This window comes from Mus caroli, chromosome 1 (genome assembly GCF_900094665.2).
Source record: "Mus caroli chromosome 1, CAROLI_EIJ_v1.1, whole genome shotgun sequence".
In the NCBI taxonomy this organism is placed as follows: domain Eukaryota; kingdom Metazoa; phylum Chordata; class Mammalia; order Rodentia; family Muridae; genus Mus; species Mus caroli.
The window spans coordinates 48,982,513-49,002,168 of NC_034570.1; the positions used below are offsets into that span (position 1 = coordinate 48,982,513).

Consider the following 19,656-nt stretch of genomic DNA (forward strand, 5'->3'; position numbering starts at 1 on the left):
TTTCTGAGTTCGAGGCCAGCCTGGTCTACAGAGTGAGTTCCAGGACAGCCAGGACTACACAGAGAAACCCTGTCTCAAAAAACCAAAAAAAAAAAAAGAAAAAAAAAAGGAAAAAAAAACCAAAAAAAAAACAAACAAACAAAAAAAAAAAACAAAAGGAAGCAACTCTAGAATAACAGGTTATAATGTGTCCCGCTGACAAAATCCTGAGCCTCCCCACACAAGCTGTACTGCTGTGTGAGAAAAGGATACTAGCCAAGCAGCAGGGCACATGCCTTAAATCCCAGCACTTGGGAGGCAAAGGCAGATGGATTTCCAGTTCAAGGATAGCCTGGTCTACTAATTGAGTTCTAGGACTGAAAATCCTGTCTATAGAGTGAACAGAATGAGTTCCAGGACAGTCAGGGTTACACAGAGAAAAAGGAAAAAGAGGGGCTGGAGAGATGGCTCAGTGGTTAAGAGCACTGACTGCTCTTCCGAAGGTCCTGAGTTCAAATCCCAGCAACCATATGGTAGCTCACAACCATCCGTAATAAGATCTGATGCCCTCTTCCGGAGTGTCTGAAGACAGCTACAGTGTACTTACATATAATAAATAAATCTTAAAAAAAAAAAAAAAAAAGGAAAAAGAGAAGAGCGAGGCTGGGGAATTGGGTAGGGGTAGACTGCATGACACAGCACAAGACCGGTTTCAGACTCATGCATAATAATACCAGTAGGAGATAGATGCCTATTTATGGCTCAGAAGGCATTGAGATATGACCCAAATGGGCCAAAGGTCTTGCTTGCCCTGCAAGCCAATGGCCTGAGTATTCCTGGAATCACAGTGTAAAGGTAGATAACCAACTGCTGATAGTTGCCCCCGATTGCTACATGTACTCCATGGAAACTTTGGTCATATGCACACTCAAAAAACAAAACAAACTAAAAATTTGGGGAAAGAAGATATTTAGTTACTATTGGTAAATACCACAGAACCAGTATCACGAACGAGACTCAGCCTAAAATGTTTACCGGCAAGTCAGTCTTACCTTCAACACAGCTACTCCATCTGAAAGCTTAGCAAGTCGCTCGTTCAGCTTTTCCTTTTCATATTCACTAGTTGTGATGTCTAGCTGCTCAGTGATTTCTTGAATACGTTTTTCAATGTGAGCTTTGTCACCTTTTCCTTTCAAAAGCATGGCATCATCTTTGGTGACAATGACCTCTCCAACTTTTCCTAAGTCATGAGCTTGAACATCTTCAAGATTTAGATTCAACCCCTCTTCTCCAAACACCTATAAAAGCGGTGTGCTGTTAGTGGATTCCATTATACCAGGCTTATTACTATATGTCACAGATATTTTGTAAGAAAAAACAGCTTTTCAGGGCTAGCAAGATGTCTCAGCAGTCAAGAGCACTGGAAGGCTACTCTGCTCTTCCAGGTGTCCTGAGTTCAAGTTGCAGCATGGCAGCTTACAATTGTCTATAAACTGCAGTCCTATGGAACTGGATGGACGCCTTCTGATATACATACACCATACAAACAGCCAGACAAAACATCCATATACATAAAGCTTAAATATCCAGAAAAAGAAATGCTGTTTTTCTTTGAGATGTCAAGGCCACTGGTACACCAGAACAAAATCACTTAGTTTTAAGTTTTGAGAAGAATGTTTAATTAAAGCATAGACATCACTGAGCAAAGCAGTATGACAAGATTTACTTACCGCACCACCAGTAGCAATAGCCATATCTTTAAGCTGGTTCTTCCTATTGTCCCCAAATCCTGGAGCTTTGACTGCTACAACCTGAAGACCAACTTTTAGCCTGTAAAGAACATTTAACTGTGTAAGATGTAAACTGAAGGGGGAGGACCTTTTTTCCTGGTCTGAAAAACAACAAGATGGGGACCTCTACTCTTCAAATCTTGTTCCAAGCTGATCCCCTTCTTAAACAAATGCTGCCCTTATATTGCAGGCACAGTTGCAGGTCAGTACTAACCATACCAGTGTTAAAAGACACGTATAGTTCTCTCTGGGAGGCTGTGGGAAGCAGCCGCTGAAGGATTATGCACATTTGAGACCGGCTTAAGATGGACTCATAATGCACAGAGCACTATATCATACACTACACCTCTAAGACACACAAGCAAAACAGGGAAATAATTTCAAAAAGCAACAGAATTCACCTCCTACCTAAAAACATGACAACCCAATCTATTACCTGTTCAAAACCAGCGTGCTTAGAGCTTCTCCGTCAACGTCTTCGGCGATTATGACCAATGGCTTCCGATGAGCATTAGCAATTTCAAGAGCAGGGACAATGGACTGAACACTGGAAATTTTCTTTTCACTCAACAAGACATAGGCATCTTGGAATTCACACTTTTGACCTGTAAATACAGAGAGCAGTAAAACCAAATTCTAACGGTACTGAGAAAATTAACAATTTACTTCCACAATGAGATCAGTAACTCATGATCTTTTCTTCATTTACTGAACCATTAATGTTTGAAATATCACAATTTTTATTGTATCACCCACATCCACTGCCTACAGCTGACAGTAAGTTTCTAGTTTAAAGTATAGTGTGAAGATTTCATCTCTGGACCAGCTCTTACCTTTTGATGTGTTAATAAAATACGGGGAAATATATCCTCTATCAAACTTCATGCCTTCAATAATTTCTAGCTCATCATTCAGGGTTTTTCCATCCTATAAAGTCAAAGAATTAGAGGTCAGTTAAACCTAAAGATGGCTCAGAGGTTAAGAACACTTGCTGTTCTTTAAGATATACTTATTTTATGTACTCTATCTCCATGTATACCTGTGTGCCAGAAGAGGGCACCATATCCCATTATAGATGGTCATAAACCAGCATGTGGGTGCTGGGGATTGAATTCTGAACCATTCAGCTTTCCAGCCCCATTTGCTTTTCTTGAATAGAACCGGGTTAGGTTCTCAGCACCTACATAGTGGCTCTCAACTCAGTACCAGGGATTCTGCTGTTTCTTCCGGGTTCCAAGGCCCCAGTACACATATGGTGCACATACATATACATGTGTGCAGACAAACACTCATACATAGAAAATAAAAATCTTTTAAAACAAACACAAGCCTATTTTGAACTATCTACATAGTAAGACCCTGTCTCAAAAACATGAGCAAAACCAACACTTGAAATTATATACCTAACTAGCAAGAGATGGCATAGGCATTAAGGGGTTCAACATGGAAATGCTGCACAGCACCTCTAACTACACTCCCACCAAAATCTCAAGACACACACTAAAGCTGAGCACAGGAGCACATGCCTCTAGTCCCCACGAGGAGATGACAGAGGGATCCCTCTAAGGTTGAAGCTTAAGAGTTCCAGGCCAGCCAGGATTACAGAGTGAAGCACCAGCCTATTTACAGCTAGCAGAGAGCTAATAAGTTAGATGAACTCATTGTTAAGAGGCAAAGCTCCCGATTCAGACTAATGGTGAGCACATACTCACTACAGATGCTAAGACAGAGGAATGAATTGTGCTGGCACAAACAAGACACTCAAGTTTTTTATTTGGAAAACAGGTGACAGATACCCCATTGAAGGTACTATCAAAACATATCAAATCCCATACTTGCCTTCACTGTGATGACACCCTTTCTTCCAACCTTTTTCATTGCATCAGAAATGATGTTCCCAATGTCTTTGTCTCCATTTGCAGAAATTGTAGCAACCTGAAATAACCAAGTTACTTCAAAATTAAATGCTATGATTAGTATTTTCAACTTTGACACTCTATACTAGTATTTTACAGTTAATAGTAATTTTAATGAAGTCCTGGTTAAATGGAGACACACCCTTAGTCCTTCCATTATCTGACAAAGTAAGAATAAATAAAGGGGCTGGAGAGATGGCTCAGTGGTTAAGATGACTTGCTGTTCAGGTCAGTACTCGGCATCCACACAGTGGCTGGCAACTGTCTCTAACATCTCCTTCTATGGGTTCATGCATGCATATGGTGCACACACAAAAAAATACTTGTCTGCTATGCTTCAAGGACTAGGTTTGAACCCATGTAGCACAGGGTACATTGATATCACCTAAGAATATCTGCACAAACAACACAAATCTTATTTACAGCCACATAAAACTACAACAAGCCACCTATTAAGATACAAATTAGTAGGCATGGCAGTGATGAGCCAAGCACTCAGAGGCAGGGGAATTTGAGTTCAAGGCCAACCTGTCTATAGGTTGAATTAGTAAAATTCTTACCTGAGCAATTTCTTCAGGGGTTGTCACAGGTTTAGACTGTTTCTTAAGTTCAGCAATTACAGCATCAACAGCCAACATCACACCTAGTTCAAGAATGTATGTTACTACAATGCTTATCAAGGTCCTCAAGCTAAGTATAAACTTACAGACTCTTTTAACATTTACATGTAACCTAACTGCACTCTAACTGTACCAAACAACACAGTATGCACTCAATCAATCTCTTAAAATTTCATAATTAAGTTGAAAACCAACAACATTTTGAAAACTTGACCTAGATGTTGAGTGGTGGCTCACACCTGTAATCCCAGTACCCAAAAGACTAAGACAGAATGGCTAAAAATTTGAGACCAGCATGGATTTATACAGGACACCATATCAGGGAAGGCTAAGGAGACCTACTCATTCTTGGCTGCAGAGATAGCTTAAAGGTTAAGAGTACAGGGTCTTGGGCTGGGTGTGGTAGTGCCCACCTTTAATCCTAGCACTCTGAAGGCAGAAGCAGGCAGATCTCTGAATTTGAAGCTAACTAGCCTGGTCTACAGAGAACCCTGAATTTTCACTTCCATTAATTGAGACAAGTTAAAAAACAAGATGTGGAAGATGGTCTAGGGGATAAAAGTACTTGACCCACAAGTCTGAATGAAGCCTCAGTTCCATCTTGGAAACCCACATAAGTAAGGAAAGGGCAACTCCACCAAGAACGAACACTCACAAACTCTACAACGAATGTAATAAGAAGGACAAAGATGAAGACAACAGAATTCTTTACAGGATAGGATAGGATCAAGGATATACTCTTACCTCTCCGGATTTCCACTGGATTAGCTCCTTTGCTGATCTTCTCAAAGCCCTCCTTGGCAATAGATCGTGCCAGAACAGTGGCAGTGGTGGTGCCATCCCCAGCCTCTTCGTTTGTGTTATTGGCAACATCCTGAACAAGTTTAGCTCCAATATTTTTGTATTTATCCTTTAAATCAATTGACTTTGCAACAGTGACCCCATCTTTTGTGACTTTGGGACTTCCCCAACTCTGTTCAATAATCACAGTTCTTCCCTACAGTGACAGAAAGAAAAGAAAAGAAAAAAGCAACCCTCAATGATAACCCTCAAATTTGTCATTTTTAACAATCCTGCAACATGAATCCCAAAGCCACGTTAATCAACCATCTTAGGTCTATAAAAAAATGAACACTGATCATTTGCCAGGAGTCTAACATTGAATGAGGCACAACAGATGCCACCTATAAAACAAGAAAGCACAGATGTTAACCGCCAAATCCCAGAACACTCTTCACATCATTTGCACTTGAGTTTTGGCTATGACCTAGGTTTATTTTGTTTTCTGAGACAGGACATTTCTGTGTAGCCTTGCCTGTCCTCAAACTCACAAAACACAAAGATCTGCTTGCCTCTGCCTCCTAAAGGCTAGCTGGAATTAAGAGACATGCACCACTACCACTACAGCCCTGCTTATGAACTATTTTTAAAACATATTTTGCTTTAAAATCCATTCACTAAATATCAGCCAGTAAGATAATGTGCTTTTCTGGTTCACTCAATAAAAAACTTCAAATATGGCACCAACAAGTATTGGCAACTTTTGGATTTGAACCAAACTTCTATTGTCTTGAGCTATGTAAACAGTTCTTAAAGATGCAGGGTTTTTTGTTGTTTTGTTTTTCAAGACAGGATTTCTATTGTTGCCATGGCTTTCCTGAAACTTAGAGAACTACCAGCCCACGCCTCCTGAGTGTTGGGATTATGTAGCTCTTTAGCATTAATTTAAAATGACTGTGTACCATACCCAATGATGTCCTCAAAGTACTATAGCTCCCTATTCAGCCACACAACTGTGTGATCCCAACCTCTGATCGTAGCACTGCTCCGGGTTCAAGGCTGACTGGGCCAGCTATGGTTAGAGACCCTCTGAGTATAATACTGAATTCCTACACTTGAGATGTGAATTGTTCAAGGACAGCCTTGCCACAAGGGAGTTAGAACTCAGACTAAACTAGTGAGACTCTCTCAAAAGCCAAAACTGGACAATTCTTTGCAATGTGGAAATTGTAGCAATCATGAGGTGTACAATGAAGGGATGAATGGAAGACCACAAAGGTTTTTTCCCAAGGGCAAGTGAAACAGTCTGGTGATGTGTGTTGCAGAAGCTGGTGGATGGATCACTCTGAGTCTCAGGACAGTCTAGGCTACCGGAGAAATGCTGTCTTAAAAACAAAACCTCCAAACAACAAAGCCCATAAAGTAAAGTTTGTAAAGATGGCTCAGAGGTAATAGTACAGGTTCCTCTTCCAAAGGACCCAAGTCAGTTCCCAGAACCTTGGCACCCTCACAGACATTAAATGCAGACAAAACAACAAAGCGAAAAAAAAACACAGAAACCAGGCTGGCGAGATGGCTCAGCGGGGTAAGAGCACTAACTGCTCTTCCGAAGGTCCGGAGTTCAAATCCCAGCAACCACATGGTGGCTCACAACCACCCGTAATGAGATCTGACACCCTCTTCTGGTGTGCCTGAAGACAGCTACAGTGTACTTACATATAATATATCTTGAAAAAAAAAAAAAAAAAAAAAAAATAATATATCAAAAAAAAAAAAAAAAAAAAAAAAGACCACAGAAACCAATGATTCTATGCTAGTGCATTTTGCCTTATATGTTGGAATATTTCAGCACAATGAGTAAACTCTCACATTACAGCTATTCACTTTGAGGTATTATTAGACTTGAGTTGTACTTTCCCCTCTATACCCTCTAACTGGGAAGAGATCCAAAATGTAATGCAAGCATGCACAAAATCATGACTATGGTTTGAAAATCCTCCTTGAGATATTACTACTCTATTACATCACAATGTACAAAAGTCCCCCAGATCGCCTGGAGCAGTTGTAAGGACACCGTGGGGGTAGAATGACCAACTAATAGACCTCCTAACTAAATAACACCTAGACCACTAAGTTGTACCACATGAAAATTAGATTTTTCACAAAACTTGATAACAAATTGCTGTCTTGCTGCTACTATATTCTTTAACACCATTTAAGTATACTGGTACCTTTGGCCCCATTGTAACAGCTACAGCATCGGCTAAAAGGTCTACACCTTGAAGCATTAAGGCTCGAGCATCCGCACCAAATTTTACATCTTTGGCATAGGCCCGAGTGAGATGAGGAGCCAGTGCCCGGGACACTGGTCTCATCTGGCGAAGGACTGTGGGTAGTCGAAGCATTTCTGGGGAAGGAAAAAAGAAATATCACTACAAACTTGTCCAACGGTGCTTCAAAACATGGAGGCTAGATTGGAGCTGGGCTGCCCTCTGCTAACCACCATGCCTGGGCGCTGCAGATTCAGGACATAATCTGCTAGCCAACTGATCAAGGAGGCTGACCCCATGCCTGACCTACAGCAGTAGCACAAAGCACAGAAAACCACATCCCCATGGCCACCCACTCTGCCCTCTCGAGTTAATCTTTCACTGCCAAAGCGGCCTTGTGAGCAGATCCATTCCTTAAAGTGTCCAAAGTAAAAAAAAATCAAGTTGGTGTAAGCAAGGCAGGTTCTAAATGCAGTTGCCTAGAAAACTACAGAAGTACTCATGACGGTGCAAAACCCTCTGAAAGTGTCGCCAGGTATCCACCCGGAGCTACGGTAACACAGCAGTTAGCAAGGCCGGAGGAAAAAGACAGTAGGTCAGTCCAGCCTCGCGGCCCCACGTGTCTTCCCGACCAGGAGCCCCGAGCAAGGTCAAAGTGAACACCGGATCGCCGCGGCCACCGCGGACTAAAGGACCCCTCACACCCTCCCACAGAGTCCTGCAGTGCGCCAGGCGCAGGTGGCACCAGAGGGCCCAAGTTGCTTCCACCCTAGCCCGCCCTTGCTCCCGCGCTCGGCCTGGATCGCGTGGTCCCCGCCACACGTGATGAAACCAGCGTGGCCCCGCTGGGCCTGGACAAGTGAGCCGAGCCTGCGGCGTCGCTGCCAGACTTCTCCCCCCAGTCCTCCGTGCTCGGTCCGCGCTGCAAGCAGCCCCGCGAGCGCCGGGGCGCCCTGCATGCGGAGGCCGCGTACCTGCGGGGCGGCGGCAGGAGAGCACGAGGCGAGGCAGGCCGTCTGCGGCGAGTGAGGGACCCAGCTCTGGGCGCGCACCGCAATGAGCCCGAGTCCCCTCCCTCCTCGGCCCCGCCCCGCGGCCCCGCGTGTGCGCGCGCGCGCGCCCCGCTCTCTCCCACGCCGGGGCCCTGCAATCTGCATGCGGCGCGCGCAGCCCCCGCCCTCCGTACCTGAGCCGCCTCAGCTCCCCGGCCTCAGCCCTCTCCCGCCGCCCTACGCTGGTTCCTGGGCCGCGGTCCGTTCTAGAACCTTCCGGAAGGCCCCGCGCGTCCCGTGGGTGAAAGGTCAGGTGGCGTCATTTCCGGGAGGGGGGCTCGTTCTTTCACCTCGGAGGCCGGCCTGGAAAAGCCTAGAAAGTGCTCCCCTTTTCTTCCGCCTCCGGCCGCCCGCGTCGGCCCCCTTGCGCGGAGCCCTCGCCACCAATCGGCGCGCGCGCCGGCGTGGCCGCCCCCTCTCACGCTCGGGGGGCTGAGTGCGCCTGCGCGCTGCGCGGCCTTTTCACGTGTCCCGAGCCGCCCCGCAGGACTCTCCTTGCAGCAGCGGCCCGAGTTCAGAGTCCGGAGCTGCGGCGGTGGCGGCGAAGGCGAGAGTCATGGTGAGTGTCTCGTGGTTGGCAGGCCTGCGGGTCCGGTTCGGCCTGCGGCCCACGGCGAACCCATTTGCGCTTTGGTACTAGCAGGACAGGAGTCCGGTCAGTGTCCGGTGTCCGCCCATGGCTCTGCAGAAGCGAGGCCATTTCTCTCTCCACCATGGCTTTGCCGCACGCACGTGTGCGACAGGCGTCTGGGGCAGGGGGCGGGAACCCGATGCACACGCAGAAGCCCACCTGCCCTGGCAGGGCTTCAGTGGATGTGTCCTATGTTGGAGAAAGACTGAGATCCAGGCTCGAAAAGTGACACCACTCACCCGTTATTCGAATTAAAAAAAAAAAATTAAAGAAATGTTTGACCTTGGAATAGATCAAGGTGGCGATTGCTGATTAGCAATGAAGACCCCCCACACACACACACCAGGCAGGGAAATGAAACTCAGTTTGTCCTATATAGAGTGGAACTCTGAGTATATTCTAAAAGTACACTTGAATTTTCTTGACCTTTTTGGAACAGGTCATTTTTGACCTGTTGAGAGTTAAGGCTTGCAGTGGTCTTAACTGTTGGTGTTCTGACACTTCGAACTTACACTCTGTTTGATCACATTTCTCTCCACAGGCTGGACAAGCTTTTAGGAAGTTTCTCCCGCTCTTTGACAGAGTATTGGTTGAAAGGAGTGCNGCCGAAACTGTAACCAAAGGTGGCATTATGCTTCCAGAAAAGTCTCAAGGAAAAGTGTTGCAAGCAACGGTCGTGGCTGTGGGGTCCGGCGGGAAAGGAAAGGTAAACTGGCGCCCCTGGAGTGGTACTGAATTCGAGTGTGATGTGGAAGGAGGGGAATTCCTTTGTTAATTAAAAAAATGAATTACAATGGCAGATTTTTGGGAAATAATTTCAAGTCAAATTTCAATTCACAAAGAACCTCCCATTCAGGAAAATGACTGTTTTATATTGTTTTAGAATTGTTTTATATTTCTGAAGAAAGGCAAAAGGTATTTGTGTGACAAATTTGTGTATTGTATGTGCACATGTCTGTATGCTGTGTAGCAGGGGCATCTCCACCTTACTCCTTTGGGGTAAAGTGTTGAGTAGTCTGGTTTCTGGCCCTCAGCATGTTGCGGGTTACAGCCTTTTTACTCCAGTTTTAGGATCCCAGTTTGGGCTCCCCTACTTTCATAGCAAGTCTACTTACCTGTTTAACCCACTGAGCTCACTCTGCAGTGCCCCACGCTCTAGAGACTGAAAAGTGCCTGCCTTGATGGTGGCTCATGCCTGTGGCCCAGGTTCTTTGGAGCCTAAGGCAGGTGGACTGTAGAATCTTTTAGGCCAGCAGGAGGTACAGGATGATACCATGTCCCAAAAAAGTAAAACAAAATCTTACAATATGAAATACCTCTGTAGCTATTTTATATATCCTACTCTTCAAAATTTAAATGACAAAAAGGTCGCACAAGTAGATAAACCCCACGGCCATTTCAGAGTTGAAGGAGGTACAGAACTAATTCTAAGCACAGGTTGGGAGAAGGGTATAGTGCTGAGGTAGAAGGATCTGGAATTGATGGCCTGTCAATTTTGATATTGACCCTGTCTCCCTCTCCCTTCCCCAGAAAGAAAGGGTGAAGTGGCAGGGGTGGGGGAGCCCAGACACTGAAATAGTTTTAATCTTACACCATTGAGTTTTAGTTGGCCTGAGACCTGAGAAGGGAGGTGGAACTACTGTGGGTGTTCTTTACTTAACTAAATCGCCAGAGTATTAGAGGGAGTGGACATTCCACTTCAGTCTCTGATAGATAGCAAGGGCATTCAGTCAGTAAATGTATGTTAAACGGAGAAAGGTAGTGCCAAACTTTTGTTGAAAGAAATCATACATGATCATTTACTGTCTGGTGGTACAAGCTGCTTTATTTTACTTGGTCTACAGGGTGTGTTAATATTTAACAGTAGAAAGTCAGCCAGCCTTAGCTGTCCACTGAAATGAAGTTTTAGTGAGTGTCTCCTCCATATTGTAACTACGCAATTCTTATATTGTAGGGATCTGTATTTAATGTAAATTATATTGCTTGACCACTAATTAGGTACCTAAGAACATACTGGTTTGGGCGCATTTCATTAATTTAGTGATTTAAAAGTTACAGAGTTTAATGGGACCGGTTAATGCCTATAATTAACACAAACCTGAGGCCGGAGGCCCCTGGTGTGCATACTGAAACAAAAAGTTCACTGTGTGTCTAGTGAGCAAGACAAACAGACTCTTGGCTAACAGGTGACTCTTTTCACCAGAGTGGAGAGATTGAGCCTGTGAGTGTGAAAGTTGGAGATAAAGTTCTTCTCCCAGAATATGGAGGCACCAAAGTAGTTCTAGACGACAAGGTAAGCCAAGCTCATCATTTCTATTTATCTATATTTTTTTATTTGGGGGGGGGGGTTCGAGACAAGGTTTCTCTGTGTAGCCCTGGCTGTCCTGGAACTCACTCTGTAAACCAGGCTGGCCCCGAACTCAGAAATCCACCTGCCTCTGCCTCCCAAGTGCTGGGATAAAGGTGTGTGCCACCACTGCCCGGCAAAGCTAATAATTTAAAATGAGTTATATTTGCTATGACTATCTTAACCAATAGTCTCTTTATTCACAGGATTATTTCTTATTTAGAGATGGTGACATTCTTGGAAAGTACGTTGACTGAAATCACTGTTGAAATGGTGTCACGTGAAGCTGCCATTCCACTGATGTCTGAACTATTTCATCATGTAAATAATTTCCATGCCTCCCTTTTATAATAAACGGATGATGCCTAAACTGACAGCCATTGTCTCTGACCTTTAGTTTCACTGTACTGTTACAAACATTTCCAAATAAAATGATGTAAATGAATGGACAGTCTTCGGTAATTTCAGGTCGTTTTCTCCCAAGGAAGCTGCATAGTTAAGAGTTCTGAGAAATAAGGATTTTCTAGGTAAATGAATTTTCGGGATGAATTTGGCATTATTACATAGATGAATGATATAAGCCACGGGAACTTATACTTAGGTACTGTTTTAGTTTACATTCTATTCCTGTAATAAACTGCTGACTAAATGCTACTTGGAGAAGAAAGTGCATCTCAGCTACTACAGGAAACTGGGCAAGAGCTGAAGCAAAGAGGAATGTTACAGCTTCCTCCCCTTCTCAGCCTGCTTCCTTACACAACCCACTGCCACCTGCCCAGGTGCTTCCCACATCCACCATTAAGATTCTGTGCCGTCAACTTTCCTATGGGCCAATCAATGAAGGCATTTTCTCAGTTGCAACTTCACGTGACGTTTACAATTCCTGGGTGACCCAAGGTTGTGTAAAGTTGGGGGTGGCGGGTAACGGACAGAAAGTAAAGTTAGCAGCATTGTAAAACAAGTATAAGAAGCATGTGGTACAAGTCTTCTGGTTACAGAGATAGGGGTGGGCCTTAATCTTTTATTTTTGGAAATTATTATTTTCTGAGCATGTCTTAATTTCCAAATCATAACCAAAATTTGTTTGGAAAAATTAAGCACAGGACCAGGCAAAGATGGCTCATACCTTTAATCCCAGCACTCAGGAGGAGAGAGGCTTGTGAATGCAAGGCCAGCTTGGTCTGTAGTGCAAGGTCCAGGATAACCAGGTCTACACAGGAAAACCCTGTCTCTGGGGGTAGGGGCTGGGGAGGAAGCCAGAGAGATTGCTCCCAGAGGACCCAAGACCCAGATTTGGCTTGCAGAACCTGGATGGTAGCCCACTCAAGGGCCTTCAAGCCCTGCCTATGTGTATGTGGTGCACTAACAAGCAGCATTCATGAATAAAATCCAGTTCAAGGTAATTAAAAAAAATACTGAGTTTTTTTGTGGTTAGCAGCACTCCCAAAAATGTTTTTGTTTTCTTGTTCTGGGATCTAACATGACCTGCATACTAGAGAAGCTTTAGACCACTGAGATAAACCTAGCATTCCATATTTGAATACAGTTAATTTCAGAACAAAAAAGCATAAATCATAATTCCTTGTGTGTCCTTCAGTATGGATGTGGGTGTTTACATGTTTAGTGCTTTTGATATGCCAAGGCCTAGTTATCAAATTTAGATAGAATATGAGTTCTTAGAAATCCAAGTGGGTCATCAGTTTTATACTCTGCCTCAGACGTAGCTAACAATGTACTTGGAAACTAATCTTATTAGCCCAGTCCTAGCTGACCTAGAACTTGTGTTTACCAGGTGGGACTTAAGATCTGTTTATGTGGGCTGGTGAGATGGTTCAGTGGTTAAGAGCACTGATTGCTCTTCCGGAGATCATGAGTGCAAATCCCAGCAACCGCATGGTGGCTCACAACCACCTGTAATGAGGGGAAAAGAAAAAACAAAAAATTGGACCGGAGCAAGAGTAGTAGTTTAAAGATGTGTGTGATTATGTCTGTCTTCCTTTGTTTTACCAGTCAGGCTTTTTCTTATTTTCCTGTTGGACAAATGATAAGCAGCTGATATGATAGACCAGCCCACGTTCTCAGTGCTGTGTTCTTTTAGACGGTGATTCACTATGTAAACTAGATAGAAGCCTCAGCCTCCTTGGGTGTTTGGATTATAGAAGTGTTTCTTATGTGTCTTATATTACCAATATAATCTCATAATTGATTTCTTCAAGAATTAGACTAGTCAGGAATCACAGGAGGCCCAAAGCTTTTAGTGGGTGTGGTTGGGCCTTGCTATTTTCAATATGCCAAGTAATTATGGGAATGGAATCCAACTTTAGAACCTAACCTTGGTCCTCAAAACGTTTACTTAGAAGTGACAGCATTATAAGTAGGGAAGCGTTGATCTAGGCTGGACTCCTGATTTCTGTAGTCAGTAGTCACCACCTTAAGGAAATCATCTAATTTGGGTTTTTCTTTGTGGTAAGTGTTTTCTTTCAGTTTGTCCCTGGCTTTTGTGTATGTACAGGTTTGGGCCAGAAGAGGACAACTGGGTATTGTGATCGTGTCAGGTCTCACTGAACCTGGAGCTAGCTTGATGGCTAGCCAACCCCAGCAGCAATCTTATCTGCCCCCACAGTGCAAAGCCTGGGGGACAGATGTGTATATCATGCCCAGCTTTGTGATGTGGGTGCTTGGGATTTAAGTGCACGTCTTCATGCTTACAAGCCAAGCACTCCCAGCTCCTGTTTTGTTTTGGAACAATTTTTTTAAAAAAAGACTGTAGCCCAGGTTTGCTCAAACTCAGCAGCTCTTCTGCTGCTGCCTCCGAAGTGCTGGAATTATAACAGGTATGATTCACAACACCTGGCTAAATCTTGGCCTTTTCCTCCCTCCTAACATACAATGGGCAATCACTCCGCCACTGAAGTACATCTATAGATGCAGTTTTGTTTTTGAGACAAGTATCACATAACCCCCAAATGGCCTCAAGCTTCACTTGTAAATTGAAGGTGACTTTGAACTTGTGATTTTCCCACTTCCACCTCCCAAGTGCTGAGATTATCGGTATGTGCAACCAACTGCTTCCTCTTCTGTGGTCAGGATCAAACCCTGGGCTTGATCCATCTCAATCAGGCACTCAGTTGACGGAGCTATAACCCTAACTAACCCTGGGTATTTGAGACTATCTCGTATCCCTCAGGGTGGTCTTGAACTCCCCACCCTCCTCCCTCTGCCTCCCAAGTGCTGGAATTGCATGCTTGCACCACCATTCCTGGCTCTAGATGCTTTAATTTGGCCTTCAGCTTGTCATCCTGTCTCATTCTCTGAGTGACTGAGATTACAGGAATGTGCTATAGTGCCTGACTATTGCTCAGGCATGAGCCCACAGAGACACCCCCTTCCACCTCACTAAACTATGCCTCTATCAAACACATCCTTGGCTCTTTATTTTTTATAAAACACAACACAGGTCCTCTGTGAATCATCCATATTTAGCTTATAATTATTCTTAACTCCAGTTTAAGGGAATCTGATATTTTACCTGCCTCAGACACAGTGCACACATGTACATACATATGCAGTGCACAAACATACATGTAGGCAAAACACTCATACACATAAAATCCAAAACAATTTTAACCTAGGCCTGGTGGCACAGACATATAATCCCAGGACTTGGGAGGTTGAAGCAGGAGGGTCACAAATTGTAGGCCTACCAGAGCAGCTTAGACACCATCTCAATATAAAAAGAGGGCTCTGCCGGGCGTTGGTGGCACACGCCTTTAATCCCAGCACTCGGGAGGCAGAGGCAGGCAGATTTCTGAGTTCGAGGCCAGCCTGGTCTACAAAGTGAGTTCCAGGACAGCCAGGCCAGGGCTATACAGAGAAACCCTGTCTCAAAAAACCAAAAAAAAAAAAAAAAAAAAAGAGGGCTGAGGATGTATGTAGCTCAGTGGTAGTGTATGTGGAAGGCTCCAGTTTCAACTTAAATTAATAATATAAAATAAAATAAAGGGGCTGGAGAGATGGCTCAGCAGTTAGAAGCACTGAGTGGTCTTCCAGAGGTCCTGAGTTCAAGTCCCAGCAACCACATGGTGGCTTACAACCATCTGTAATGGGATCCGATGCCCTCTTCTGGTGTGTCTGACAGCTATAGAGTACTCATGTACATAAAATAAATAATTCTTAGAAGATTTTTTAAAAAATAAAAATAAAATAAAATAAATAAAAGTGACTAAGGGAGCTGGGAGATTATCTACCAGTTAAGGTTATCTGTTCCTCTTACAGAGGATGTAGGTTCAGTCCCCAGCACGTGGATGTTCACAACTCTAGTTAAAGGGGATCCAGACCTTCCTTCTGACCTCCACAGGAACCGGGCATACACATGGTGCATACATATGCATAGGCAAAACACTCACACATAAAATAAAAAAATCTATTCAAAAACAAAAACAAAGCAGGCATAGTAGCTTATGCCTCTAATCCCAGAATTTAGGGACTAGCAGCAGGATTGCTGCAAATTAAAGAAGCTACACCACATAATGAGTCGCCAGCAAGGGTGGGCTGCAATGTGAAACCCTTTGGCAGGGTCTCACCATGTAACATGAGCCAGCCTGGAGCTTGCTATGTAGACCAGGCAGGCCTTGAAGTTACAGAGCTCTACCTGCTCCTCTTCCTGAGTACTGGCACTCAAGGTAGGCACTACCACACCAGTTATAGACAAGAAAAGTGCTGTAATGGTCTCTTAAAGGCTGACGCTCAAGTAATATCTATTCTTAAATTTTATTTATTTTTAATGTATGTATCTTGCCAACATGTATATCTACATCACATGTGCCTGGTGCCCTAGAATGCCAGAAGAGGGAATCAGATCCCCTGAGATTGGAGTAACAGACAGTTAATGAGCTACCATCTGGGTGCTGGGAATCAAATATGGGTGCTTTGAAGAAGTAGCCAGCACTCTTAATCACTCTGCCATTTCTCCAGCTCGCAGGAGCATCGAGTGCTCTTAACCACTCAGCCATCTCTCCGGCTCTTCTTCCTCCTTTTTGTTTGAGTTTTGTAGCCTGAACTTTCTGGCTAGACATGAACTTGGATGATCCTCCTGCCTCTACCTCCAACGTGCTGGCTTTCTTTACAGGCAAAGACCTCTACACCCAGCTTCCAAATCATATCTTAAAGTTAAATAAAACTAAAAGTATTTTGTAACAAAGCCTCAAAGCTCCTTTTTCTTTATTTGGTGTGTGTGTGTGTGTGTGTGTGTGTGTGTGTGTGTGTGTGTCTGTGTGCGTGCGCATGCCTGTGTTGTTTTTGTTTGAGAGGGTCTCGTGCAGCACAGATTGGTTTCAAACTAAGCAGCAGAGCCTGGCCTTAACACCCGATCCTCCCACACCCAGCTAAAGCTTAATTCTTTGTGACATTTAAATTTAGATTCAGCTGTAAAAGACAGAAGAATTGAATCCATTCCTTATTGTTTGTTTCTTCTTTCTTGGTGCAAAGGATTGTACTTGGGCCTTTGCCACAGAGCTACATCTCCAGCCTCCCCTATATTTAACAGGAACGTGAGCCCAAGTATAATGGTGTATGCCTGCAATCACAGTTATTTGGAGACTGAGGCAAAAGGATCAGGAGTTGAGGCCAGTATGGGCTATACAAGATGACCCTATCTTGAACCTCAAAACAACAATAAACATTTCACACAAAATACAAAGTCAGGTAAAGTAGCTTACCTCCAAGCCTGATCACCTGAGGATCCACGCAGGGGAAAGAGAGACCTAACTCCCTCAAATTGTCCTCTGCTCTCCACAGGTGCAACATGGTACATACATGCCTACACATATACAGACATTAAATGAAAAACGTCAAAGTTTTTCTTAGGGTTTCTACGGCTGCAATGAAACAACATAACCACAAAGCAAGTTGGGAGGAAAAGATTTATTTAGTTTACACTTGCACATCACTGTTCATCATCAAAGGAAGTCAGGACAGGAACTCAGGACAGGAACTCATGCAGGGCAGGAGCTGCTGCAGAGGCCATGAAGGGTGTCTTAGGGTTTTATTACTGCGAAGAGATACTATGACCAAGACAACTCTTATAAACAAAAACATTTCATTGGGGCTGGCTTACACTTTCAGTGGTTCAGTCCACTACCATCATGGTGGGGAGCATGGCAGTGTGCAGGCAGACATGGTGCTGGAGTAACTGAGAATTCTGCATTTTTTTCATTAATTTATTTATTTATTCACTTTACATCCTGATCCCAGACCCCCTCATCCCAGTCCTCCCAACACCTACTCCTCTTCCCATCCCCTCTTCTCCTCTGATAAGGGAAAGCCCCCTGCCCCAGTACCAACCCACCCTGGCACATCAAATCATTGGAGGACTAGGCACATCCTTTCTCACTGAGGCCAGGCCAGGCAGCCCAGCAGAGAACAGGATCCACAGGCAAGCATCACAGTCAGGGACAGCCCCACTCCAGTTACCTGAGAACCCACAAAAAGACCAGGCTGCACATCTGCTACATATATTTTAGGGTGGGGGGTAGGTCCAGCCCAGACATGCTTCTTGGTTGGTGGTTCCCTGGGAGCCCTCAAAGGTCCAAGTTAGTTGACACTGTTGATCTTCCTGTGGAGTCTGTATCCCCTCCTGGTCCTTTAATCCTTTCCCACCTCTTCCACAAGACTCTTTGAGCTCTGTCTAATGTTTGGCTGTGGGTCTCTGCATCTGTTTCAGTCAGCTGCTGGGTGGAGTCTCTCAGAGGACAGTTATGCTAGAACAAGCATAACAGAGTATGATTAATAGCATCAGGGATTCATTCTCTCTCATGGGACTCCATTTGGGCCAGTCATTGGTTGGCCATTCCCTCTGTCTCTGCTCCATCTTTGTCCCTGCACTTCTTGTAGGCAGGACATGTTTTAGGCAAAAGGTTTTATGGGTGGGTTGGTGTCCTTATCCCTCCACTGGGAGTCCTGTCTGGATGCAGGAAGTGACCACTTCAGGCTCCATATCCCCTACTGCTAGAGTCATCCCCCCCCCTCCATAGACTCCCTAGAGTCTCTCCCATCCCAGGTCTCTGCCACATCCTAGAGATGCTCCCCCACGCCAGCTTCTGCCTATTTCTGTTCACTCTCCTGGCCCTCCCTCCCTGGCTCTCCCTACACCCCCACTCCATTCCCCTTCACACTCCCCTCTCCCACCCAGCTCCCTCCCTCCATACAACGTCAATGACTGCTTTATTTCTCCATCCGAGTAAAATTCAAGCATCCTCCCTTGAGCCCTCCTTACTATTTAGCTTTTGTGGGCGATTGTGGATTATAGTGTGGGTATCCAGTACCACGCATGTCCTTTGTGGTCTGTGTTACCTCACTCAGAGATAATCTTCTGTAGTTCTATCCTGTTCTATTTTGCCTGCAAAATTCATGATGTCCTTGTTTTTAATAGCTGAGTGGTACTCCATTATGTAAATGAACCACATTCTCTTCATCCATTTCTCTGTTGAACATCTGAATTGTTTTCAGTTTCTGACTATTACAAATAAAGCTGCGATGAATATATTTGAGAAAGTGTCCTTGTGGTATGGTGGAGTACCTTTTGGGTATATTTCCAAAAGTGGTATAGCTACATCTTGAGGAAGAGCTATTTCCAAGCTTTCTGAGAAACCACCAAATTGATTTCCAGAGTGGTTGTACAAGTTTGCAATCCCACCAGCAATAGAGAAGTGTTTCCCTTACTCCATGTCCTCAATAGCACGTGCTGTCACTTGATTTTTTGATCTTTGCCATTCTAATCGGTGTAAGGTGGAATCTTAGGGTCATTTTGAGTTTCCCTGACAACTAAGGACATTGAGCATTTTTTTAAGTGTTTCTAGGCTATTAAAGAGTCCTCTGTTTAGAATTCTCTGTTTTGCTCTGCACCCCATTTTTTGTGTTTTGTTTTTTATTTTTCATGTTTTGTTTTTTATTTTTTGTTTTTTCGAGACAGGGTTTCTCTGTATAGATAGCCCTAGCTGTCCTGGAACTCACTTTGTAGACCAGGCTGGCCTCGAACTCAGAAATCTGCCTCTCTCTGCCTCCCGAGTGCTGGGATTAAAGGTGTGTGCCACCACTCCCGGCTTGTACCCCATTTTTCAATTGGGTTATTTGGATATCAGCCCTCTGTCAGATGTGGTTGGTAAAAATCTTTTCCCAATCTGTAAGTTGCCATTTTGTCCTATTGACAGTGTCATTTCCCTTACAGAATTTTTTCAGTTTCATGAGGTCCCATTTATTAATTGTTGATATTAG

General features: G+C 44.2%; 2 protein-coding genes across 4 annotated transcripts in view; one reads left to right on the forward strand and one right to left on the reverse strand.

Annotated features, from left to right (window-relative positions):
* Positions 1–8,796, reverse strand: part of Hspd1 (heat shock protein family D (Hsp60) member 1) — a 10,697-nt gene extending 1,901 nt beyond the window's left edge. The window contains exons 1-9 of one of the 2 annotated variants that reach the window (XM_021173571.2): positions 8,542–8,796; positions 7,317–7,492; positions 5,050–5,302; positions 4,246–4,328; positions 3,609–3,704; positions 2,603–2,696; positions 2,206–2,374; positions 1,710–1,809; positions 1,032–1,277 (exon numbers count right to left, since the gene is read on the reverse strand). In XM_021173571.2, coding sequence (XP_021029230.1) covers positions 1,032–1,277; positions 1,710–1,809; positions 2,206–2,374; positions 2,603–2,696; positions 3,609–3,704; positions 4,246–4,328; positions 5,050–5,302; positions 7,317–7,490 — 1,215 coding nt within the window. In that variant the 5' untranslated portion in view covers positions 7,491–7,492; positions 8,542–8,796. Of the gene's footprint in view, positions 1–1,031; positions 1,278–1,709; positions 1,810–2,205; positions 2,375–2,602; positions 2,697–3,608; positions 3,705–4,245; positions 4,329–5,049; positions 5,303–7,316; positions 7,493–8,329; positions 8,479–8,541 lie in introns of those variants that run through there. The other variant, XM_021173561.1, reaches the window with a different exon arrangement.
* The window catches only part of LOC110302827 (MOB-like protein phocein), a 52,282-nt gene continuing 41,331 nt past the window's right edge, over positions 8,706–19,656 (forward strand). The window contains exons 1-4 of one of the 2 annotated variants that reach the window (XM_021173589.1): positions 8,706–8,966; positions 9,580–9,744; positions 11,242–11,331; positions 11,592–11,830. In XM_021173589.1, the coding sequence (XP_021029248.1) occupies positions 8,964–8,966; positions 9,580–9,744; positions 11,242–11,331; positions 11,592–11,642 (309 nt within the window). In that variant the 5' untranslated portion in view covers positions 8,706–8,963 and the 3' untranslated portion in view covers positions 11,643–11,830. Of the gene's footprint in view, positions 8,967–9,579; positions 9,745–11,241; positions 11,332–11,591; positions 11,831–19,656 lie in introns of those variants that run through there. The other variant, XM_021173595.2, reaches the window with a different exon arrangement.